We start from the raw sequence: 25,367 nt of genomic DNA on the forward strand, positions 1-25,367 counted from the left end.
GGGTGGGAAGGTAACGGCGCTCCATGCAGTCATGCTGGCCACACGACCTTGGAGGTGTCTACGGACAATGCTGGCCATATTTATTCGTGTACGCCTTCCCCAGCACTTTAATGGGACAATAGTTCTGGTATCTACCTCTCCCTGATTGTAACTGACACTACTTGCATTTTCTTTGGCCCAGTTCTTTTTTGGAGCCAACCCAGGATTTTATCATAGTATATTTATCATATGTGAACTAATTTGTTTTATTATTTGTTTTATTGTTGATTGACTTGTTTTATTGTTGTGTTTTTATATTGTCTGGGCTTGGCTCCATGTAAGCCGCTCCGAGTCCCTTCGGGGAGATGGGACGGGGTATAAAAATTTAATAATAATAATGATGATGATAATGATGATGATAATAATAATAATAATACATCACACAGTCCTAGACACTTGCGAAGTCTTCGACTTGTGATTTTGTGATACGAAATCCAGCATATAGATCTCGTTTGCTGCGTCATAATAAAATAATAATAATAATTCAGCTTAAAAATGGAAATGAGCACTAACCCCCAGAGTCGGACATGACTAGACTCAACGTCAGGGGAAAACCTTGACCTTTACTATCTGAGTCCACAGTGCCATAGAATCCAGTTCAACGCAGATAATGTGGGATTTTATACAGCTGTGTGGAAGGGGCCTAAGATTCGGAGCAAAGGGTTCAAATTATAGGAAAGAAGAATCCAGGTAAACATTAGGAAGAATTTCCTGACTGTAAGAACTGTTCAGCAGTGGAACTCTTTGCCTTGGAGTGTGGTGGAAGCTCCTTCCTTGGAAATTGTTAAACACTGTCTCTTGTCTTGTTAAACAAGATCATTAGGGGTCTAAAGAAGCACAGAATAATAGAGTTGGGCCATCTGTCGGGGTGCTTTGTTTGTGCTGTTCCTGCATAGCTGGGGTTGAATTAGATGGCCCAACTCTATTATTCTGTGCTTCTATAGACCCCTAATGATTTTTTTTCAATATCAGGAGCAACCGGAGTTACTTCTGGAGTGAGAGAATTGGCCGTCTGCAAGGACGTTGCCCAGGGGACGCCCAGATGTTTTGATGTTTTACCATCCTTGTGGGAGGCTTCTCTCATGTCCCCGCATGGAGCTGGAGCTGATAGAGGGAGCTCATCCACGCTCTCCCCAGGTGGGATTCGAACCTGGCAGCCTTCAGGTCAGCAACCCAACCTTCAAGTCACAAGGCTTTTATCCCCTAGGCCAGGGGTCCTCAAATTTTTGAATCAGAGGGCCGGTCCACAATCCTTCAGACTGTTGAGGGGCCAAATTATCATTTGAAAAAAAAAAAAGAACAAATTCCTATGCACACTGCACATGTCTTATTTTTTATAGTGCAAAACAGCAACAACAACAATGAAAGAACAATACAATATTTTAAAATGAAAACAATTTTAACCAACATAAACCTATTAGGATTTCAATGGAAATTGTGGGCCTGCTTCTGGCCAATGAGATAGCCAAGTTAATTAGGATTGTTGTTGTTGTGTGCCTTCAAGTCATTTCAGAGTTTGGCCGAGCCTAAGTCTAAAATTAATTATTTATTTACTGCATTTTTTTACTACATGTATATCCCACCCTTCTCACCCCGAAGTGGACTCAGAGCAGTTGTATGTACATACAATATATTATATTATTAGCATAGCACAATATTAGCATTATATATTACTACGAGCTGTGCCCGGCCACGCGTTGCTGTGGCGAAGTATGGTGGTATGGGAAATGAAGTATTGAGGTATTGGTGGTAGTTAAGGTAAAGGGTAAAGGTTTTCCCCTGACGGAGCTTAGCCTTCTAACTGGCAGCAATTGGATAAAAACAATTATTCCTCTCCCTCTAATTAGGACTTTATTTTTCTTTTCTTTTTGTTGTATGAATGTAGAGGCATGGATGAGGGGTTGTGCTGCCAAGTTTAGTGTTTCTGAGATGTGTAGTTTTGTTGTTTTGTCCTATGCCGAAATTTCATTACCCTTTTATATATATACTAGCTGTGCCCGGCCACGTGTTGCTGTGGCGTTGTCTGGTGGTGTTGGTGAGAAATTGTTGAGGTAGTGGTGGTATTGAATGTCTGTTGTATGGTTGTCTTTATGTTTAGTATGCACACTGAAGTGGATGATATGGCAGTGTAGAGTCAAGATAATCCAGTTCAAAGCAGATAATATAAGATTCTAAATGGGTTATATAGCTGTGTGGAAGGGCCTTGAGTCTACACTGCCATATAATCCAGTTAAAATCTGATAATCTGTGGAAGAAGCCTAAGTGAGGCCTAACTTTGCCTGTCCCCTGGGCTGAGTAGGTTACTAGGAGACCAAGTGGGCAGAGTTTAGCCTTCTAACTGGCAGCAATTGGATAAAAACTATTATTCCTCTCCCTCTAATTAGGACTTTATTTTCTTTTCTTTTTGTTGTATCAACCTAGAGCCGCGGATGATGGGTTGTGTTGTCAAATTTCGAGGTTGGAGGGCCTGTAGTTTTGTTGTTTTGTCCGCTGCCCTGATGCCATCACTCTTTTATATATATAGATAGATATTGAACAATACCACTATACTGTAATATTATATGTAATATATAACATATAATTAATATTATGATGTGGTATTATTATTAGTATTATATTGTGTAACATAATATTAGTATCAATATTATATGTATATACAATATATTATTTTATTAAAACTGATATAAAAATATATTATAAAACTGAGGGCGGGGGCCAGGTAAATGACCTTGGAGGGCCGCATCTGGCCCCCGGGCCTTAGTTTGGGGACCCCTGCCCTAGGCCATCGGAGGCTCCTTACCCCTAATGATCTTCTGACTGTTTCATAAAAGGTAGAGGTTTTCCCCTGACATTAAGTCCAGTCGTGTCCGACTCTGGGGGTTGGTGCTCATCTCCATTTCTAAGCCAAAGAGCCAGCATTGTCCGTAGACACCTCCAAGGTCATGTGGCCGGCATGACTGTTTCATAGGACACACTGAATGTGCCTCATTAACGAACATGTCTACAATTTGGCATGAGTGCAATCTCTCTTTGTGCGTCCCCCCCTTTGAAACACTCCTGGCTCAATGCTAGGGATGCCTGGGAGTTGTAGTTGGCTCTTTCGGGCAGAGGCGGCTCAAGGAGCCCTTCATTCCTTCGTGTCAAGCCTCGGCCAGGCAGGGGTTAAGGAGGCGTCCCAGCCCGTCTCGGGGGAGGCAGGCTTTGGGTATCTGCAGAGCAACTTGCCCAGCCGACTCAGCCTCGCTCGCTCTCAAGTCTTTCCAAGGCTGCCCTGCTGGGGGGACTTTTTGGGGAGTTGGTGGCAAAGAAAGCAATGCTGCTTTCCTTTCCTGGCTGCGGGTTGTCCCTTTGGAAGCACATCTCCCAAGAAGTCCTTTCCAGAGCCAGCCTTCCCTCCCTCCTGAGCCTTCTGGGGCTCTAGAAAGGTAAGTCCTCCCTTTGGCCTCTCCTCTACCGAAAGAAAGCGTCCTTGGAGGACTACAATCCCCCCAAATGCCTCCCAGCTGCCTTCTTTTACAGGTGGGAGTCTGCTTGCCTCCTTCCTCTCCAGAAATTACTTCTTTGAAGGAGTTGAGTGTCCCACATGGAACTATTTTCCAAACTTCAACCTTTCCCAGGGCCCTTCCACACCTGAATAAAATCCCACATTATCTGCATTGAACTGGAATATATGGCAGTGTGGACTCAGATTACCCAGTTCGGAGCAGATACAGTAGAGTCTCACTTATCCAAGCTAAACGGGCCGGCAGAAGCTTGGATAAGCGAATATCTTGGATAATAAGGAGAGATTAAGGAAAAGCCTATTAAACATCAAATTAGGTTATGATTTTACAAATTAAGCACCAAAACATCATGTTATACAACAAATTTGTCAGAAAAAGTAGTTCAGTACACAGTAATGCTATATAGTAATTACTGTATTTATGAATTTAGCACCAAAATATCACGATATATTGAAAGCATTGACTACAAAAATGCGTTGGATAATCCAGAACGTTGGATAAGCGAATGTTGGATAAGTGAGACTCTACTGTACAAATTAAGCACCAAAACATCATGTTATACAACAAATTTGACAGAAAAAGTAGTTCAATACGCAGCAATGTTATGTTGTAATTACTGTATTTATGAATTTAGCAACAAAATATCATGATACAGTAGAATCTCACTTATCCAACATAAACGGGCCGGCAGAATGTTGGATAAGCAAATATGTTGGATAATAAGGAGGGATTAAGGAAAAACCTATTAAACATCAAATTAGGTTATGATTTTACAAATTAAGCACCAAAATATCATGTTATACAACAAATTTGACAGAAAAAGTGGTTCAGTACGCAGCAATGTTATGTTGTAATTACTGTATTTATGAATTTAGCAACAAAATATCATGATACAGTAGAATCTCACTTATCCAACATAAACGGGCCGGCAGAATGTTGGATAAGCAAATATGTTGGATAATAAGGAGGGATTAAGGAAAAACCTATTAAACATCAAATTAGGTTATGATTTTACAAATTAAGCACCAAAATATCATGTTATACAACAAATTTGACAGAAAAAGTAGTTCAATACGCAGCAATGTTATGTTGTAATTACTGTATTTATGAATTTAGCAACAAAATATCATGATACAGTAGAATCTCACTTATCCAACATAAACGGGCCGGCAGAATGTTGGATAAGCAAATATGTTGGATAATAAGGAGGGATTAAGGAAAAACCTATTAAACATCAAATTAGGTTATGATTTTACAAATTAAGCACCAAAATATCATGTTATACAACAAATTTGACAGAAAAAGTGGTTCAGTACGCAGTAATGCTATGTAGTAATTCCTGTATTTATGAATTTAGCACCAAAATATCACGATATATTGAAAACATTGACTACAAAAATGCGTTGAATAATCCAGAACGTTGGATAAGCAAGTGTTGGATAAGTAAGACTCTACTGTATATTGAAAACATTGACTGCAAAAATGGCTTGGATAATCCAGAAACTTGGATAAGCGAGGCTTGGATAAGTAAGACTCTACTGTATTGTGGGATTTTCTGCCTTGATATTCTGGGTTATATGGCTGTCTGAAAGGGCCTCCAGTGCTAGCCTCTCCTCTTTTCTCAAAACAGTAGAGTCTCACTTATCCAACATAAACGGGCCGGCAGAATGTTGGATAAGCGAATATGTTGGATAATAAGGAGGGATTAAGGAAAAGTTTATTAAACATCAAATTAGGTTATGATTTTACAAATTGAGCACCCAAACATCATGTTATACAACAAATTTGACAGAAAAAGTAGTTCAATACGAAATAATGCTATGTAGTAGGTAAAGGTAAAGATTCAAAACATTGCGACTTACCAGATGAAGGGTTAACTGAAACTGGAGTAAACCTGGGAACCAGTAGTAAACGGCTTATGTAAACAGCTTACTTCAGCTCACAACCAGCTACTCTAAAATAACATCTATTTGACCATTTATTGTCAACAAACTGATGTTACGGCTAATTGACTGCATTTACATCCTGAGGAGTCCTACAGAACTGCTCCAAGACTACAGAGACTTTGATTTGTTTTGACTCCAAGCCAGGTTTGAGCCAATTGATTTGCACACTGATATATTTAGTTTTACAGCATATTAAATGCATTTGGAGAGACTGAATGTACACATACTGTGTCGCTAACAAACTTTGATTGGAGTCTTGTTGATATATGTTTGATATATGTTTTATACTGAAAACTGCTCTGTGTAGCATTAAAATCTGGATGATTGCAGTCTATAAATCTTTGTAAGTTACGACTGTGTGCCACTACAGCTGACAGAATTTGGTTATCAGTTGTATTATTGTTTGTATTATTGTTAACATTATTATGTATATGATGCTCTGATATACATATTGTGTTCTATGTTTTGAACCTTTATCGTGGTGTATATTTTTCAGATATAGATATTCCACATTCTCTGCTTTGAACTGGATTATATGGCAGTGTGGACTCAAGATATCCCAGTTCAAAGCAAATATTGTAGGATCTTCTGCCTTGATATTCTGGGTTATAGGGCTGTGTGGAAGGGCTCTGAGTCTATACTGCCAAACAATCCAGTTCAAAGCAGATCATCTGGATTTTATACAGCTGTGTAAAACGGGCTATAGTTTTTCCTCTCTCTCCCCCATTAAAAAAAAATGGCCACGAGTCTTGTATTTTAAACTCCTTAACTTTCACTTTTCGACCCAGTCCTAAGCACTTTTGCAAAGGGAAGAGGACATTCCACTCCAAATTATTATTATTATTATTATTATTATTATTATTATTATTATTATTATACCCCGCTTTATCTCCCCCAGGAGCCCCGGTGGCGAAGTGTGTTAAAGCACTGAGCTGCTGAACTTGCAGACTGAAAGGTCCCAGGTTCAAATCCCGGGAGTGGAGTGAGCGCCCGCTGCTAGCTCCAGCTCCTGCCAACCTAGCAGTTTGAAAACATGCAAATGTGAGTAGATCAATAGGTACCGCTCCGGCAGGAAGGTAACGGCGCTCCATGCAGTCATGCCGGCCACATGACCTTGGAGGTGTCTACGGACAACGCCGGCTCTTTGGCTTAGAAATGGAGATGAGCACCAATCCCCAAAGTCAGACATGACTGGACTTAACGTCAGTGGAAATCTTTACCTTATCTCCCCCAAAGGAGACTCAAAGAGGCTTCACATAAAAGCCTCAGTATATCTGTGATGGCGCCCTACTGCTAGCATAACATTACTGTATATTCCTACATTTATGATGGGTCCTTAGTTGCTGATTGCAACCCTCGTCTATTATTATTGACACGACGACATAGTATGACATAGTGAACAAGATAGATATGCTGGATTTCGTGTCACAAAATCACAAGTCGAACCTTCCCAAGCGTTTAGGACTGTGTGATGTATTTTCGGATGATTCAGCATCATTGGAACAGTTAAGCCCCCCCACCACTACAAGGTGGCACCTATGGGAGGGTCTATTATTATTATTATTATTATTATTATTATTATTATTATTATTATTATATTTATACCCCGCTTTATGTCCTCAAAAGGGACTCAGTGGCGTAGCCTAAAGGCATCAGCATATCTGTGATGATGGCCTACTGCCAACATAACATTACTGTATATTCCTGCATTTGTGATGGGTCCTTAGTTGCTGATTCTGACTCTCGTCTATTATTATTAATATTATTCTTATTTATACCCTGCTTTATTTCCCCCAAAGGGGACTCAAACTGGCTTAACATAAAAGCACCAGCATATCTGTGATGATATGCTGCCAGCGTAACATTACTGTATATTCCTGCATTTTTGATGGATCCTTAGTCACTGGTTCTGACTCTTGTCTATTATTATTATTATTATTATTATTATATTTATTCATACCCTGTTTTATCTCCTCCGAAGGGGACTCAGGTAAAAGCATCAGCATAGCCATGTAAAATATACTAATCTACAAACATTAAAAGGAGGATTAAATATAAACAGTATTTAAAAATTCCCAGTTAAAAATCCTTAAAACAATTTCAAAGTTAAAAGCCTCATCACCCCCTGGATTTCAGTGGGATTGTGGCCCTTCCATACAGCTGAATAAAATCCCACATTATCTGCTTTGAGCCGGAATATATCGTAGTGTGGATTCACATAACCCAGTTCAAAGCAGATATTGTGGGATTTTCTGCCTGGATATTCTGGGTTATATGGCTGCATGGAAGGGACCTGTGATTCTCTCGGCTAATGGGGCAAAAGGGGGATGGCTTTGGAGACGTGGGTTCCTTCTACACTGCCATATCATCCGGATTTTCAAATCAGATAATCCACATTGAACTGGATTATATGAGTCTACTCTACATTGCCACATAGTCCAGTTCAAATCAGATAATCTGGATTTTATATGGCAGTGCAGGAAGGGCCGCAGATCCAAGGAGAGAAAAGAAAAAGGAGGTCCCCATTGCCCCTCAGTCAAGCTGAACATTATGGTCGGGAGAGAGCAGGAAAAATAAAGCTTTGTTCCTCAGGTTATACACGTTTTGCCTCAAGAAAGGGAAGGCGTGGAACTTGGGCTTGGCTCTGAACTTTGATTGATAATAATGATCATGATAAAGTGCACAGCCAAACCTGAGTTCTCTGCTTTCCCTTCCCTCTTCTTCTTTCCTTGAGATACAGAAGCTTCGGTATTCAGGTTACAAATCTTATCAAAGGAAAAGAAGCAAAGGGAAGGGAAGGTGACCAGCTTGGGCTTGGTGCCAACATTTTGTGAATAATCATAATAACTACGCTATGTAGCAAAATTTGAAAAAAAAAATCTGTTCCTGGTTTGAAAGTGTTCTTTCCTGTTTAATTGTGCGATACATACTTTGAAAGTCATTGTTCTAGTCCAGAAACTTCGGTTTTTTTGGCTGCCACAAACTACAGTAGAGTCTCACTTATCCAAGCCTCGCTTATCCAAGTTTCTGGATTATCCAAGCCATTTTTGTAGTCAATGTTTTCAATATATCGTGATATTTTGGTGCTAAATTCGTAAATACAGTAATTACAACATAACATTACTGCGTATTGAATTGCTTTTTCTGTCAAATTTGTTGTAAAACATGATGTTTTGGTGCTTAATTTGTAAAATCATAACCTAATTTGATGTTTAATATGCTTTTTCTTAATCCCTCCTCATTATCCAAGACTCTACTCTAATAATAATAGTAAACAATACTAAAAAGGTAAAGGTTTCCCCTGACGTTAAGTCCAGTCGTGACCGACTCTGGGGGTTGGTGCTCATCTCCATTTCTAAGCTGAAGAGCCAGCGTTGTCCATAGACACCTCCAAGATCATGTGGCCAGCATGACTGCATGGAGCGCTGTTACCTTCCCGCTGGAGCGGTACCTATTGATCTACTCACATTGGCATGTTTTCGAACTGCTAACAGCGGGCGCTCACGCCGCTCCCGGGGTTTGAACCTGGGACCTTTCGGTCTCCAGCTCAGTCACTGGGGCTTTTCCTTAATCCCTCCTTATTATCCAAGATATTCAACTTATCCAAGCTTCTGCTGGTCCGTTTAGCTTGGATAAGTGAGACTCTACTGTATTACTATTATTTATTTAGAGAGGGATTATATTTTTGTTATTACAGTAGAGTCTCACTTATCCAACACTCGCTTATCCAACGTTCTGGATTATCGAACACATTTTTGTAGTCAATGTTTTCAATACATTGTGATATTTTGGTACTAAATTCGTAAATACAGTAATTACTACATAGCATTACTGTGTATTGAACTACTTTTTCTGTCAAATTTGTTGTATAACATGATGTTTTGGTGCTTAATTTGTAAAATCATAACATAATTTGAGTTTAATAGGCTTTTCCTTAGTAAAGGTAAAGGTTTCCCCTGACGTGAAGTCTGACTCTGGGGGTTGGTGCTCATCTCCGTTTCTAAGCCGAAGAGCCGGCATTGTCCGTAGACACCTCCAAGGTCATGTGGCCGGCATGACTGCATGGAGCGCCGTTACCTTCCCGCCGGAGCGGTACCTATTGATCTACTCACATTGGCATGTTTTCGAACTGCTAGGTTGGCAGGAGCTGGAGCTAACAGCGGGCGCTCCCACCGCTCCTGGGGTTTGAACCTGGGACCTTTCGGTCTCCAGCTCAGTGCTTTAACGCACTTCGCCACTGGGGCTTTTCCTTAATCCCTCCTTATTATCCAAGATATTCGCTTATCCAAGCTTCTGCTGGCCCGTTTAGCTTGGATAAGTGAGACTCTACTGCAGGGATCCCCAAACTAAGGCCCGGGGGCCGGATGCGGCCCTCCAAGGTCATTTACCTGGCCCCTGCCCTGTTTTAGACTTAGGCTCTCCCAAAGTCTGAAATGACTTGAAGGCACAACAACAATCCTACTTGACTATCTCATTGGCCAGAAACAGGCCCACACTTCCCACTGAAATCCTGAAAAGTTTACAGTATGTTGGTTAAAATTATTTTTTATTTTTAAATATTGTATTGTTTTTTCATTTACCAATATTGTAAATGAAATATTGTAAATGATTGATATGGTAATAATATAATATATTGTAATAAAAAATAAAAAATATTGTGTATACATACAATATTGATAATAAATATTATAATGTAATATAATATAATATAATATTTATTTATTTATTTATTACAGTATTTCTACCCCGCCCTTCTCACCCAATATAATAATATTGTATAATACAGTAGAGTCTCACTTATCCAACACTTGCTTATCCAACGTTCTGGATTATCCAACGCATTTTTGTAGTCAATGTTTTCAATACATCGTGATATTTTGGCGCTAAATTCATAAATATAGTAATTACTACATAGCATTACTGCATATTGAACTACTTTTTCTGTCAAATTTGTTGTATAACATGATGTTTTGGTGCTTCATTTGTAAAATCATAACCTAATGTGTTATTTAATAGGCTTTTCCTTAATCCCTCCTTATTATCCAACATATTCGCTTATCCAACATTCGGCCGGCCCGTTTATGTTGGATAAGTGAGACTCTACTGTATAATAATATTAATTATATATGATATATTAAATGTAATATTACTAATAATATTACGGTATAATGGTATAGTACAATATAGTAATATATAATGCTAATATTGTGCTATGCTAATAATATAATATATTGTATGTACATACAACTTGTAAGCCGCTCTGAGTCCCCTTCAGGGTGAGAACGGGTGGGGTATAAATGTAGTAAATAAATAAATAATTGTTGCTGGGGGGGGGGGTTTGCACTACAAATAAGACATGTGCAGTGAACATAGGAATTTGTTCGTTTTTTTTTTCTTTCCAAATGATAATTCGGCCTCTCAACAATCTGAGGGACCATGAATCGGCCCTCCACTAAAAAAGTTTGAGGACCCCTGCTCTACTGTATTACTATTACGGGCTGTGGCGCAGGCTGGAGAGCAAGCCAGCTGAAACCAGCTGCAATGAATCACTCTGACCAGGAGGTCATGAGTTCGAGGCCCGCTCGGAGCCTATGTTTGTCTGGTCTTTGTTCTATGTTAAAAGGCATTGAATGTTTGCCTATATGTGTAATGTGATCCGCTCTGAGTCCCCTTCAGGGTGAGAAGGGCGGAATATAAATGCTGTAAATAAATAAATAAATAAATAAATATTATTTATTTAGAGAGGGATTATATTTTTGTTATTATTTAGAGAGCGTGGCAATTGTTCTTGTTGTTCCAATTCTAGATAGCGATGTGACCAAAATGTGTAAAAATACGTGCCAGATAAGTATGTGCATGTCAAGGGGAAGCTGGCACCTGAGGCTATGTGGGACTCCATGTCCCAGCATGCACCGCTTCTCTGGCTGCACCTGGTTCAGGTATGGAGGCAGCAGGTTGGAGCACGCCAGACTTGACGGAGGGGGGCAGGAAAGAGTGGAGGGAGGAGAAGAGAACGAAAGGGGGAGGAAGGCACAGAAGTGGCTGGGAGTCAGGCGACAGCGAGGACTGCTGTTGGCATTGTCCCCTGGCACCTGTTGTGTGGCATGGGGAAGATTATAGCCCGGCTGGGGCGCAGGGAGGGATTCGGCCGCTCCTGCCCCCTTTTGCTGAGAGTGATGGCGCCAGGAGGCCACAGCAAAAACCCAAGCCGGTGTCCAGAATGAGCCAGAATGGCAGCTCAAGCCTCGGTGCCCTCTCCAGAATGAAGGGGGCTGTCCCAAAGCTCGAGCCCCCTCCCCATTACATAGACCCCAGTAGGGGGCACTATCTCCAAGAGGGTGGCTGTTGGGAACATCCTCGCCAGGCCGGGTGGAGCCCATCAAGGTTGGATGGCTGGCCTTTTTGTAAGGGGAGAAAGAAGAGGGACCCCCATTTGGGGGACTCCCAGCCTCTACGCCCCAGCTTCAAAGTGCATTGAAGAGAGGGGGTTAGGGGGGAGCAGAGCAGAAGCTGGCAGAGGGAGACCAAGCCTTTGAAGTGCCCATCAGCCGCTGCTGCCGCTACTCGGGTTACAGCTGCTTGGATCGGTGCCCAGGCTGGGATGCATGAAGAAGCCAGCTTTGATCTCTGTTACTCCGATGCAGCGCCCTCTAGGCCTCTTCCCATCAACCGTCTCCTCAAAGCAGCACCCAGTTGTGTGTGTGTGTGAATGTGCATGTATATATATGTGTGTGTGTGTGTATATATATACCTAAGCACTCATCAGGCTTCCCATTCCCGATCTCTTCTCACAGGACCTCCACCATGGTGCCCAAGGCTACCTTGTTCCTGCTGGGGCTACTCTTGGGTTGCTGTCGGGGCTACAACAGTCTCCGGGGCGCTCCTCGTGTCTACCTAACCTACAAAGGTAAGGAGTGGGAGGGCTGAGAGTGGGGGGCAGAAAAGGCCTGTGAGTTGTGTTTTTTTTTTTCTCATGTAAGAAGCAACCAGAGTTGCTTCTGGAGTGAGAGAATTGGCCGTCTGCAAGGACGTTGCCCAGGGAACGCCCGGATGTTTTGATGTTTTTACCATCTTGTGGGAGGCTTCTCTCATGTCACCGCATGGAGCTGGAGCTGAAAGAGGGAGCTCATCCGTGCTCTCCCTGGGTGGGATTCAAACCTGGCTGCTTTCAGGTCAGCAACCCAACCTTCAAGTCACGAGGTTTTTATCCCCTAGGCCACTGGAGGCTCCTTGTGAGTTGTGGTGGCAAATACCTTATAAGATGGACACATCGCCTGTGTTGTGTATTTGAAGAAGTGGGAAAGCTGTGAGATGACATTGGGTCAATGGTAGGACAAGGGAGGCATTCAGCGGCGGAGAGAAACTGTTTGGATTATGGATATCGGTGGGTTTGCAAGTTCTTATTTTTATTGGCTTTTATAAGAACCTGTAACAGAATTCATGAAGCAGCGTAATAACCAGAAATCAATGATTAATTGATGAGTTGGGTTTGTTTTTCTGTATTTCTATTTTATAGCCCACTTGACTGACTGCCCGAGTGTAGCCAGAAAAAATGTGGGGGGGAGGGTTGAAACTTTTTTTTAGTGAATCATTAAGAGTGGCAAAGTGTGTTAAAGCACTGAGCTGCTGAACTTGCAGACCGAAAGGTCCCAGGTTCAAATCCCGGGAGCAGAGTGAGCGCCCGCTGTTAGCTCCAGCTTCTGCCAACCTAGCAGTTCGAAAACATGCAAATGTGAGTAGATCGATAGGTACCGCTCCGGCGGGAAGGTAACGGCGCTCCATGCATTCATGCCGGCCACATGACCTTGGAGGTGTCTATGGACAATGCCGGCTCTTCGGCTTAGAAATGGAGATGAGCACCAACCCCTAGAGTCAGACATGACTGGACCTAACGTCAGGGGAAACCTTTACCTTTTACCATTAAGAGTAGCTCATAATGCAAAATACAGTAGAGTCTCACTTATCCAACATAAACGGGCCGGCAGAACGTTGGATAAGCGAATATGTTGGATAATAAGGAGGGATTAAGGAAAAGCCTATTACACATCAAATTAGGTTTTGATTTTACAAATTAAGCACCAAAACATCATGTTATACAACAAATTTGACAGAAAAAGTAGTTCAATACGCAGTAATGCTATGTAGTAATTACTGTATTTACGAATTTAGCACCAAAATATCACGATATATTGAAAATATTGACTACAAAAATGCGTTGGATAATCCAGAACGTTGGATAAGCGAGTGTTGGATAAGTGAGACTCTACTGTAATTTAGAAATCAGGCTCCATTAATAAAGTTCAGTGTACACTCAAGACAGATAAACATCAGTGGACACTCATGGGGATGTGGTTAATCAGTTAAAATTCATGAGTAAACCAGTTTTTTTTTTTTTAAAAAGCTGAAAAATTTCAAGGGTTGTGAACCCCTACCCTCCCTCCTTGGCTACAGCCCTGGATCTCACAGCAGTGGACTGAAAGATTAAAAGCACAAAAATGTCAGAGTCAAACAACACTGTGTAACACAATTTTTGTTCCTGGGTTAGAAATGTCATTTCCTAATTGGTTCTATCGTAAAAACATGGGAAAGTTTTATGAAACTACAAAAACTTCGTTTTGGTAGTACATCCTGCAGCACATTTTGCTCTAGTTTTTCAATGAATATCTCATAGAGTCTTAATCAATTCAACATAGTTTTTGGTAGCCACAAAAACAATGTTTCTGGAGTAGAATAACTACCGGTACTTTCAAAGTAAGTACCGCACAATTATACAGGAAACAACACTTTCAAACCAGGAACGGAAACATTTTCAAATTTACATAGTGTAATTAGGGCCACTGAAAAAAAACTGCAAGGAATTTGTGTTAGCTGTATGACTTTTAATAGACTACATGATTGATTGATAATATATGCCTGATACTGTATGTAAATAAAAGATATGTGTAAAGTTAGAAATATTTTATCCAATTTCAGGTTTTGATTGTGCTGCTGACATGCCTGCACTCACAATTTCTGAACAGGTTTTCCTTTCTGTCTGCATTTTTCTTCTACAATTATTTGTGGATTTACAAATGTGTTGTTTCTGTGTCTTCAAGTCCCCTGTATACTTATGGAGACCACGTGGATTTTCTAGGCTTTTTCTAGGCAAGGGATACTCAGAGGTGGTTAAAAGTAGTTAACTAAAACTAATTTATCAGTGTATTTTTAGGAAATATGATTGGTCAGCTAAACAATTCAGACTTGCTAGTAACACATTATCGTTGCAGAAGGAGTTTATCAGGACACACACAAAGAGTGTTTATTATTCAGACATCATATTTATGGTAGAGACCATTATAATTTGTATTGTCGAAGGCTTTCATGGCTGGAATCTCACTGGGTTGCTGTGAGTTTTCCGGGCTGTCTGTCCATGTTCCAGAAGCATTCTCTCCTGATGTTTCACCCACATCTAAGGCAGGCATCCTCAGAGATTGTGAGGATGCCTGCCATAACCTTTGAGGATGCCTGCCATAGATGTGGGTGAAACGTCAGGAGAGAATGCTACTGGAACATGGCCATACAGCCCGGAAAATCCACAGCAACCCACTATTATAACTGTCACCACACTAGCTTACCTGGTTTTCCTTGTTTTGCTCACACTTTAATTTTATGCTCTGTGCTCCTGACAGTTCTGTGAAACTGTTTGTAGCAGTTTGTTTGGAACCAATTGCCTTTTTGTACCCTGTGGGAAAATGGTTACATTTCATGTGTTGGATGAGCTAAGCACTGAAACATAGATGTGGGAGGCAGAAAAGAGACCTGGGGAGCCTGGCGGCATGCTGCCAATGGACAGTTAGTGAAAAATAAAGGCAAACTTCTCAGATTTATGGCAACTTTGTTCAGAGTGAACATTCTGAGAATGTGACTGCGTATGTGAAAATCCTCGAAAACAATTGATACAAATATAGTATGATGCAATGCTTGTGAAGCAGCTCAAATTTTATTTGCTTTGAAAACTAACAGGTAATTTTGGTCCAGTACACCAACAATTATCCCATACTTATTGAATATGACTGCATCTCCGTACTTATTGAATTGACTGCTTCTCTGTATGAACCCCAAAGCCAAAAGACAGGCATCTATGTGACTTTTTTGTTTATATAAATACACTAGCTGTGCCCGGCCACACGTTGCTGTGGCGAAGTATGGTGGTATGGGAAATAAAGTATTGAGGAATTGGTGGTAGTTAAGGTAAAGGGTAAATATTTTCCCCTGACATTAAGTCCATTATAAATAGCTGCGTGGAAGAGCCTTGAGTCTACACTGCCATATAATCCAGTTCAAATCAGATAATCTGTATTTTATAGGTAGTGTGGAAGAGGCCTAAGTGAGGCCTAACTCTGCCTGTCCCCTGGGTTGAGTGGGTTGCTAGGAGACCAAGTGGGCGGAGCTTAGCCTTCTAACTGGCAGCAATTGAAATAAAAACAATTATTCCTCTCCCTCTAATTAGGACTTTATTTTTCTTTTCTTTTTGTTGTATGAACATAGAGGCATGGATGAGGGGTTTTGATGCCAAGTTTAGTGTTTCTGGGATGTACAGTTTTGTTGTTTTTCCTAGGCCGAAATGTCATTACTCTTTTATATATATATAGATAGATAGATGTGTAATACTACGTCTCTCCAGGAGAACATGTAAGAAGCCCTAGTCATTCCAGAATAATGCCTGTATTAGGATTAGAGGGGCTGGAGTCATGCATCTCTATAGATGCTGCTGGACTGCAGCTCCCATCACCAGCCCTAGCCAGAACTCCAAAAGTTAAGGAATTATGGGAGTTCTAGTCCAAAAGCATTGGGAATCATGCCTGAATTAGTCTGGTTTTTGCTCAGAGTTTGGTCAGCCAAAAGTGGATTCAGCAATGCCAACAATACCCATCTCCTTTTGTTAAACCCTCACATAAGGAAACTGGAGAGAAATGATTGCATTTCTCTCCATAATTCCATACTTTGGAATTATGGCCAACAAATGTTTATTCATAAATTATTGTTTCCCCACCCAACATCCCAACCCTCCAAAACTTATATTAGTGTCACTGAGAGCTGTTCAGCAGTGGCTGAACTGCCCCAGACCGTGGTGAAGGCTCCTTCTTTGCAGGCTTTTAAGCAAAGGCTGGATGGCCATCTGTCGGGGGTGCTTTGAATGAGATTTTCCTGCTTCTTTGCAGGGGGTTTGGCTGGATGGCCCACGAGGTCTCTTCCAACTCTATCATTCTATGATACAACACTGGCAATGGCTTGTCTAATATACATTGTATTTCAGCAGCTATTTAAATACGTGTAAGGAAAGCTTGATAATGTTAATTGAGAGGAGGGCTGCAAATACTAGACCCTGGGCATGGAGGGATTTTGGAACTATAGTCCAGAAAAAGAACTATTTGTCATATTTGTGCCAGTAAACATAGAAGTAGTTAGTGAGATATATACAGGCGGTGGCAAGGCACCCATAAGCATATCTCTGGGTGAGGAGAATCAGCTGCACATTAAATGTGTTAAGCCTATCCAAAGAAAGTTTTTTATTACACTGATCATGGATGCAACAAGCATCCCTTAATGCATATTGATCTATTTCTACAGGATGATGTAGGTGGAAAGCACAATGCATATACCTGTTGGCTGGTATGGCTGTATATCTCCTACTAGGGCTGCCAGTTAGACTATGGCTCCTATTTTTAATAGTTAAGTGGAAGAAGGCATTTTAACCTACTGAAATTGCCTCTTTTGTTTCACCTGGTAACTGTACTCCCTGTGGCACAGCGGGTAAAACCGCTGAGATGCTGAACTTGCTGACCGAAAGATTGCTGGTTCGAGTCCGGGGAGTGGCGTGAGCCTCCGCTTTTAGCCCCAGCTTCTGTCAACCTAGCAGTTCAAAAACATGCAAATGTCAGTTGTACTTTAGATACCTCTGAGAAATAAGGAAACAAAACCCCCAGTGGTGCAGTGGGTTAAACCGCTGAGCTGCTGAACTTGCTGACCGAAAGATTGCTGGTTCGAGTCCGGGGAGTGGCGTGAGCCTCCGCTTTTAGCCCCAGCTTCTGTCAACCTAGCAGTTCAAAAACATGCAAATGTCAGTTGTACTTTAGATACCTCTGAGAAATAAGGAAACAAAACCCCCAGTGGTGCAGTGGGTTAAACCGCTGAGCTGCTGAACTTGCTGACCGAAAGGTTGGCGGTTTGAAAACATGAAAATATGAGTAGATCATGTTTTCAAACATCTTGGTGGCAGAATTATTATTCACATAATGCTGGAGCCCGCAGAGGCACAGCAGATGAAACCACTGAGCTGCTGAACTTGCTGGCCAAAAGGGGAGCTCCCGCTTAATAATAATAATCTATATATATAAAAGAGTGATGGCATCACGGCGACCCACAAAACAACAAAACTACAGGCCCCCCAACCTCGAAATTTGACAACACAACCCATCATCCACGCCTCTAGGTTGATACAACAAAAAGAAAATAAAAATAAAGTCCTAATTAGAGAGAGAGGAATAATTGTTTTTATCCAATTGCTGCCAGTTCGAAGGCTAAGCTCCTCCAACTTGGTCTCCTAGCAACCCAATAAAAAATAATAAAAAACACTAAAAATTAATACAATAAAACACTATAATAACAGAAAATAACTAAAAATAATACAAGAAAATAATAAAATATAATAAATAAAAATATAACTTACAATAAAATTAATAAAACAATGCTAATAACGTCAAATAAAAATTACACAACAATTTTTAACCAATACCACCACCACTTTGCCACAGCAACGCGTGGCCAGGCACAGCTAGTAATATAATAATTTTATTCTTGTACCCCGCCTCTATCTCCCCGCAGGGACTCAGGGCGACTTACAAATGCAAAAGTGTATACATACAAAAACATCAAATACCAAAAACGCACAAATGAAAAATTAAAACATACGATTAAAATCAAACCATTAATAAGACAAAGTTAAAACACATCAATAAAAACATAAGGATGGGCTGATCAAAGTGCACTAAGTGAGACTTATAAACATGGAGGAAGTTAAAAGTGCTATAAGAACATAGGGGAGAACCCAAAAGTGAGTTGAACCCTGAGGCTATATAGAGAAATTACCCATGCGGATGCAACCGATCAAGGATAACCATTTGTACAAGAATTTAGTGTTCAAGAGGGTGGTACTTATTCAAAAGCCTGTGTGAACAGCCAGGTTTTCAGGCTTTTCCTAAAACCTTCCAAAGTGTTTACCCCAGCTTCTGACAACCTAGCAGTTTGAAAACATACCAATGTGAGTAGATCAATAGGTACCGCTCCGGCGGGAAGGTAATGGCGCTCCATGCAGTCATGCTGTCCACATGACCTTGGAGGTGTCTATGGACAATATCAGCTCTTCGTCTTAGAAATGGAGATGAGCAGCAACCCCCAGAGTCAGACACAACTAGACTTAATGACAGGGCAAAACCTTTGCCTTTACCTTAACCGTACTCCTTAGTGAATCCTATGTAAGCAGTCATGACTTTCACCTGCCACGGTCAAGAAATGTACACATCATCTTAAAATGACGTATCTTCTTGAACTTGTTTCCTCGTGTGCTGCTACAAGAGGATTGTCTGGACAGGTGTGTGTGCGTGTGTGTTTCAGCTTTCAACCGTGCCAACCCCCAGGATCCTGATGCCTCCTCCATCTCTTTTCAAGGCTCAACACCCCCCCCCCCCCAAACACCACCACCACCACCAGCCCCGCGGCCATATATCTCCTGTGACCTTGCTGGGTTCCCCCTATGCTCTCTTTCTGTTCTTGGGGATTCCGGGATCTGGTTACTTGCCAGCCACAGGGGGAAAGGATTTCCCAGAAGGGCTTAAAATACCCAACATGCCATTCAGAGAAGGGGCTGGAACACACTTGGACGGATTCCCCTTTCGAAAGTACATTGTGGGGACGGGGCAGAGAGAGAGAATGCTTGGGACAGAGAGGAGATTGCAGAAGTGTGCATGCCATGGCTCCCCCTCCCTTAAAGATACCTTGTTTGCTTTTTGGCTGTAGCCACTTCCCCCTCCTTTTCTAAAGCAATTGCGGCTTGTCTCTGTGTGTATGTGTCAGTGTGTGTGTGTGAGAGAGAGACTTTTGGCTAAAGGACAATTCATTCCATTTGGCAGCAACAGTCTGACTTTAAAAGGCAAAGCTATGGGTAGCACTTTAACCTTTGTGTGCATGTCCATGCACACCCATGTGTGTTAGCTTGTGTGTGTGCACACCCTACGGGGCTGTATGTGAGATGGATTTTGCAGGATGTGTTTCTCTGGCCCCTTCCACACAGCTGACTAAAATCCCACATCTGCTTTGAACTGTAATGTACGGCAGTGTGGACTCAGATAACCCAGTTCAAAGCAGATATTGTGGGATTTTCTGCCTTGATATTCTGGGTTATATGGCTGTGCGTGGGAGTGGGTTAAACCACTGAGCTGCTGAACTTGCTGACCAAAAAGTTGGTGGTTTGAATCTGGGGAGCGGGGTGAGCTCCTGCTGTTAGCCCCAGCTTTCTGCCAACCTGTTGCCCATTTAACAGTGTATGCCTTCCCCAGTATTATAATGGCACTTTATAGCCATCATAGCTGAGTAACCACCCTTCCCTGAGGACATGATATATTTGCAGTTTTAGCACTTTGGCCTAGATCCTTTGACCCCAATCCATGATTTTATCATTTTATCTTGTATGTGGTTTTTATGACTTGCTTTTATTGTCTGATTGATTTGTTTTATTGTTTTGTTTTTATATTGTTCTGTCCGGGCTTGGCCCCATGTAAGCCGCCCCAAGTCCCTTCAGGGAGATGGGGCAGGGTATAAGAATAAAATTATTATTATTTATTATTATTATACCCTAGCAGTTCAAAAACAAGTAAATGTGAGTAGATCAATACCGGGTTTCCCCGAAAATAAGACAGTGTCTTATGTTAATTTTTGCTCCCAAAGATGTGCTAGGTCTTATTTTCAGGGGATGTCTTATTTTTCCATGAAGAAAAATTTACATTTATTGTTGAACAAAAAATGAACATTTATTATATACTGTACAGTTGTCATCACAAACCAGCATAACCAGACAAACTGAATCCTATCAAGAATTTCTTGTTACTACCATTATTTCCATGTACAACTGGTACAGTAGAGTCTCACTTATCCAAGCTAAACGGGCCAGCAGAAGCTTGGATAAGCGAATATCTTGGATAATAAGGAGGGATTAAGGAAAAGTCTATTAAACATCAAATTAGGTTATGATTTTACAAATTAAGCACCAAAACATCATGTTATAGAACAAATTTGACAGAAAAAGTAGTTCAATACGCAGTAATGTTATGTTGTAATGACTGTATTTACGAATTTAGCACCAAAATATCACGATATATTGAAAACATTGACAACAAAAATGGCTTGAATTATCCAGAGGCTTGGATAAGCGAGGCTTGGATTAGTGAGACTCTACTGTATGTACATTTACCAATCCTGCATGCTCTGGTGTTCTGTTTGACAGGTGCTGGGCATGCTTCCAAACAAAAACTTTGCTAGGTCTTACTTTCAGGGGAGGCCTTATATTTAGAAATTCAGCAAAACTTCTACTAGGTCTTATTTTTCGGGGATGTCTTATTTTTGGGGAAACAGGGTAGGTACCGCTTCTGTGGGAAGGTAATGGCGCTCCATGCAATCATGCCGGCCACATGACCTTGGAGGTGTCTACGGACAACGCCGGCTCTTCAGCTTAGAAATAGAGATGAGCACCAACCCCCAGAGTCAGACATGACTAGACTTAATGTCAGGGGAAAACCTTTACCTTTATCTTTATGGATGTGCGGAAAGGCCCTTAGATTTGATAGTCATGGCGGCTACAAGATCCTAGGAATGCTACATCTTTCCCGACCAACTTCTAGGAAGGTTCATTTCGAAATGGAGTGGAAGCTGGGGGTGGGGGTGTCTTACAGGTTGTACTTACACAGTAAAATCTGCTTATTGCAGTGTTGATTGCAGTGTGGGCTTGGCCCAGGGAGTGGCAAATACCTGGCCCGTGTGCACCGTGTTCTGTGTTGCTGTTCCACACGTCTGACACATAGAATCAGTTCCTCTGGGCTCAGTGGGTTCTGTTTGTGCTTGCTTTTGTTGAGACCAGCACCTCATTATTGTACTCAAAAGTGAGATATATATGGGAAGGTCTCATAACTTTGCACTGCGTTCCAAGTCCCAAGGCTGCAGGGCACAGTATAGCTGTTGTTGTTCGAAAGAGTCCTCTGAGTTGCTATAGTATAGTAGCAAAGGGAATGAGCTAGGAATTTAGAAATTCCTGAGCTGAATCTCGCTTCTGCTGTGAACTCAGTATTCTTCAATCTCTTGCATTCCCTTCCCTAAGCCAGCTCTGCCATTAGACACACATACACACACAGAGACCTTAGCTGACAAATATTGAGATGCAGGGAAGGAGAGGGAAGAATAGAATAGAATAGATATTGTCAAGGAGCCCCTGGTGGTGCAGCAGATTAAACCGTTGAGCTGCTGAATTTGCTAACCGAAAGGTTGGTGGTTTGAATCTGGGGAGCAGAGTGAGCTCCCGCTGTCAGCTCCAGCTTCTGCCAACCTAGTAGTTCGAAAACATGCAAATGTGAGTAGATCAATAGGTACCGTTCCTGCGGGAAGGTAACGGCGCTCCATGCAGTCATGCCGGTCACATGACCTTGGAGGTGTCTACAGACAACATCGGCTCTTTGGCTTAGAAATGAAGATGAGCACCAACTTCCAGAGTTGGACATGACTGGACTTAATGTCAGGGGGAAACCTTTACTTTTACCTATCTTTGTTGTCATTATGCTACTGCACAACCAAAATAAGCACAAAACAACACAGATGACAACTGGTAGATGGTGTATGTTTTGTATCTCAAAAACTACAGCTGGTAGGGGAAAACTGGTGCTATTTTTGGAATCCGTAAGTCAAATAGACCTAGAAACAGGGCTTACATTTGAGGCACTAAATATGTGTTGACCAGTATAATGCGTAGTAGTTTTATACCCAGCTTGCAAGTAACTCATTACAATTATTTTCTTGAAATTGCTTTCTTTCCCAACAACAAAGATATCACTACTTTACAATGTGATTTATAACATAAAAAGGACAAGCCTTATTCTCTTGCTATGCAAGTGCAAGGTTGAGTTTCTTTCCTAGTTACAGTAGTGTGGCGTCATTGAATGATAGAGAATAAATTGCACTGTGTAACACGATTTTTGTTCCTGGGTTATAAATGTCATTTCCTAATTGGTTCTATCTTAAAAACATAGAGAAAGTTTATTAAACTGTAAAAACTTTGTTTTTGTGGGATATCCTGCAGCACATTTTGCTATCGCTTTTTGATTAATATCTCATTCAATTTTAACCAATTCACATAGTTTGTGACAACCACAAAAATGAAGTTTCTGGAGTATAACAACTACAGTAGAGTCTCACTTATCCAAGCCTCGCTTATCCAAGTTTCTGGGTTATCCAAGCCATTTTGGTAGTCAATGTTTTCAATATATCGTGATATTTTGGTGCTAAATTCATAAATACAGTAATTACAACATAACATTACTGCATATTGAACTGCTTTTCTCTCTCAAATTTGTTGTAAAATATGATGTTTTGGTGCTTAATTTGTAAAATCATAACCTAATTTGATGTTTAATAGGCTTTTCCTTAATCCCTCTTTATTATCCAAGATATTCGCTTATTCAAGCTTCTGCCGGCCCGTTTAGCTTGGATAAGTGAGACTCTACTGTACTTTCAAAGTAAGTACTGCACAATTAAACATTTTTCAAATTTTGTCACATATGGTCTGCAGGCTGCCTTGCGTTATATATATTGTGTTGTGTTGCAGGTGTTGAGATCGCAATGAAGTGGACTAGAGATGGGTGAATTTAGTATCACATATTTTTTTGGCTTAAAAAAAGTAAATAAATAATATGTAGTATTTTAGATACTTCCAAGATAGAATCACCTTGTAAGAAAACAGAATTGTAAAAGTAATTAAATTTTTAAAGGTGTTTGCAATCTCTCCTTGAATCAATTACTTTTCAGTAGTAACTCCTTGAAGAGATTTAACAGTCCAAGCACTTTTATGTCATTCAATTTTTGAAGTAAAATTAAGCCCCTTCCACACAGCTGAATAAAATCCCACATTATCTGCTTTGAACTGGAATATGTGGCAGTGTGGACTCGGATAACCCAGTTCAAAGACAATATTGTGAGATTTTCTGCCTTGATATTCCAGGTTATGTAGCTGTGTGGAAGGGCCCTTAGAAAGTTAGACTGGTTCCGGATCTAGTGTTGGGACACAGAGACATTAGTTTGCCTAAGGCAGTAATTCTCATCTTTTGGTCCTGATTATGTTTTGGACTTTATCTCACGGAAGCCCTGGGAGTTAAATTCCAAAATATCCTGAGGAACAAAGATTGAGAGCAACTAACCCAAGATCTCCTGATATGTATGTGTCTAAGTTGACGTCTAAACCAAGGCTGGTCTCCAGGCATCTTTTAAAAGACACTGGGGAGGTAATGAACACAGCTGTAAGCAACATTTTGGACTACAAGTGTCATCTGCCTCTGGGACCAGGTTCTAGAATAATTTCTCTATAACCAAGAGCCATTGTTAATGTTCATGGCCTTCACAATAGATATCCACCCCCTGGACAGCCATGTCTGGTGAAGTTTTCCGTATTGTCTCCAGCTGGACATGAATGAATGAAATATCAGAACATCTTTCTGCATAGCTCTAAGTGCTCATTGCATAAATATATTTTGTTCATAACATTCTTTGCCTTTTCCAGTCTCCCCCTACACACATTTTAAATATTTCCAACTTTGTCATGAATAAATACAAAACACCAACAGAGCCTGGTGGCACCTTAACCCACTTAAGATTCTAAGGACATCTTAGGCTTCATCTGCACTGTGTAATTAATTCAGTTTGACTTCAAATATTATGGCTCAATGCTATGGAATCATGGGACTTGTAGTTTTACATCAGTGGTTCCCAATCTTTTTTTGACCGGGGACCATTTTGACCAGGGACTTCTTTGACCAGGGACCACTCTACAACATTAGCACCAAAAGGTTTATGAATCAGCTTTTGGTCAACTTTAGATTTGGTTTGATTATTTGGGCTGCCGATTCAGAAACTTGCATTGGATAGACCACATCAGCTCTAGTTTCTGATACAGAACATATGCCATCCAGTAGTTGCCATCTGCTTGCCCACAGAAAACCATATTTAATAATCTAGAGTTGATGTGGTCTATCCCATGCAATTTTCTGAATCAGCACCCCAAATAACCCCAGGAACAGGCCTAAAAACGAAGACACCAAGGTGCCCTGCTTCCAGGCACCACATGGAAAGGCTCTGCTCAGATGGAGGGGGGAGGAGGAGAAGCAGCAGTCAGGAGGCTTGTTGTTGTGCCTTTCATGGGTAGTTAGCCTCTCCCCTCCCGACATCCCCATTGCCTCGGCATTATAAGAAGGTCTCAGGAGAACAGTCGCTCTCGTTGCAACAGTGTTAATGGTGAGGCCATGGACCATATTTTAGTTTTTGGGAACCACTGTTTTACATGGTCTTTCGCTTTTCTTGCCAAAGAGTGCTGGTGCCTCACCAAACCACAAATCCCAGGATACCAGAGCATTGAGTCATGGCAGTTAAAGTGATATCAAATTGCATTATTTCTATAGTATAGATGCACCTTGGTAAGCCCCTGGTGGTGCAGTGGATTAAACTGCCGACCTGCTGAACTTGCTGACTAAAAGGTCAGCAGTTCGAATCCTGGGAGCAGGGTGTGCTCCTGCTGTTAGCCCCAGCTTCTGCC

General features: G+C 41.2%; 1 protein-coding gene across 2 annotated transcripts in view; it reads left to right on the forward strand.

The window, feature by feature from the left end:
• The first annotated feature begins 3,209 nt into the window (after positions 1-3,209).
• LOC100565746 (semaphorin-3F) overlaps positions 3,210-25,367 on the forward strand; it is a 64,205-nt gene continuing 42,047 nt past the window's right edge. For both annotated transcript variants that reach the window (XM_016998561.2, XM_062971220.1), the window contains exons 1-2: positions 3,210-3,464; positions 12,283-12,395. In XM_016998561.2, coding sequence (XP_016854050.1) covers positions 12,293-12,395 — 103 coding nt within the window. In that variant the 5' untranslated portion in view covers positions 3,210-3,464; positions 12,283-12,292. The remainder of the gene's footprint in view (positions 3,465-12,282; positions 12,396-25,367) is intronic.

This window comes from Anolis carolinensis, chromosome 2 (genome assembly GCF_035594765.1).
Source record: "Anolis carolinensis isolate JA03-04 chromosome 2, rAnoCar3.1.pri, whole genome shotgun sequence".
NCBI classification, from domain to species: domain Eukaryota; kingdom Metazoa; phylum Chordata; class Lepidosauria; order Squamata; family Dactyloidae; genus Anolis; species Anolis carolinensis.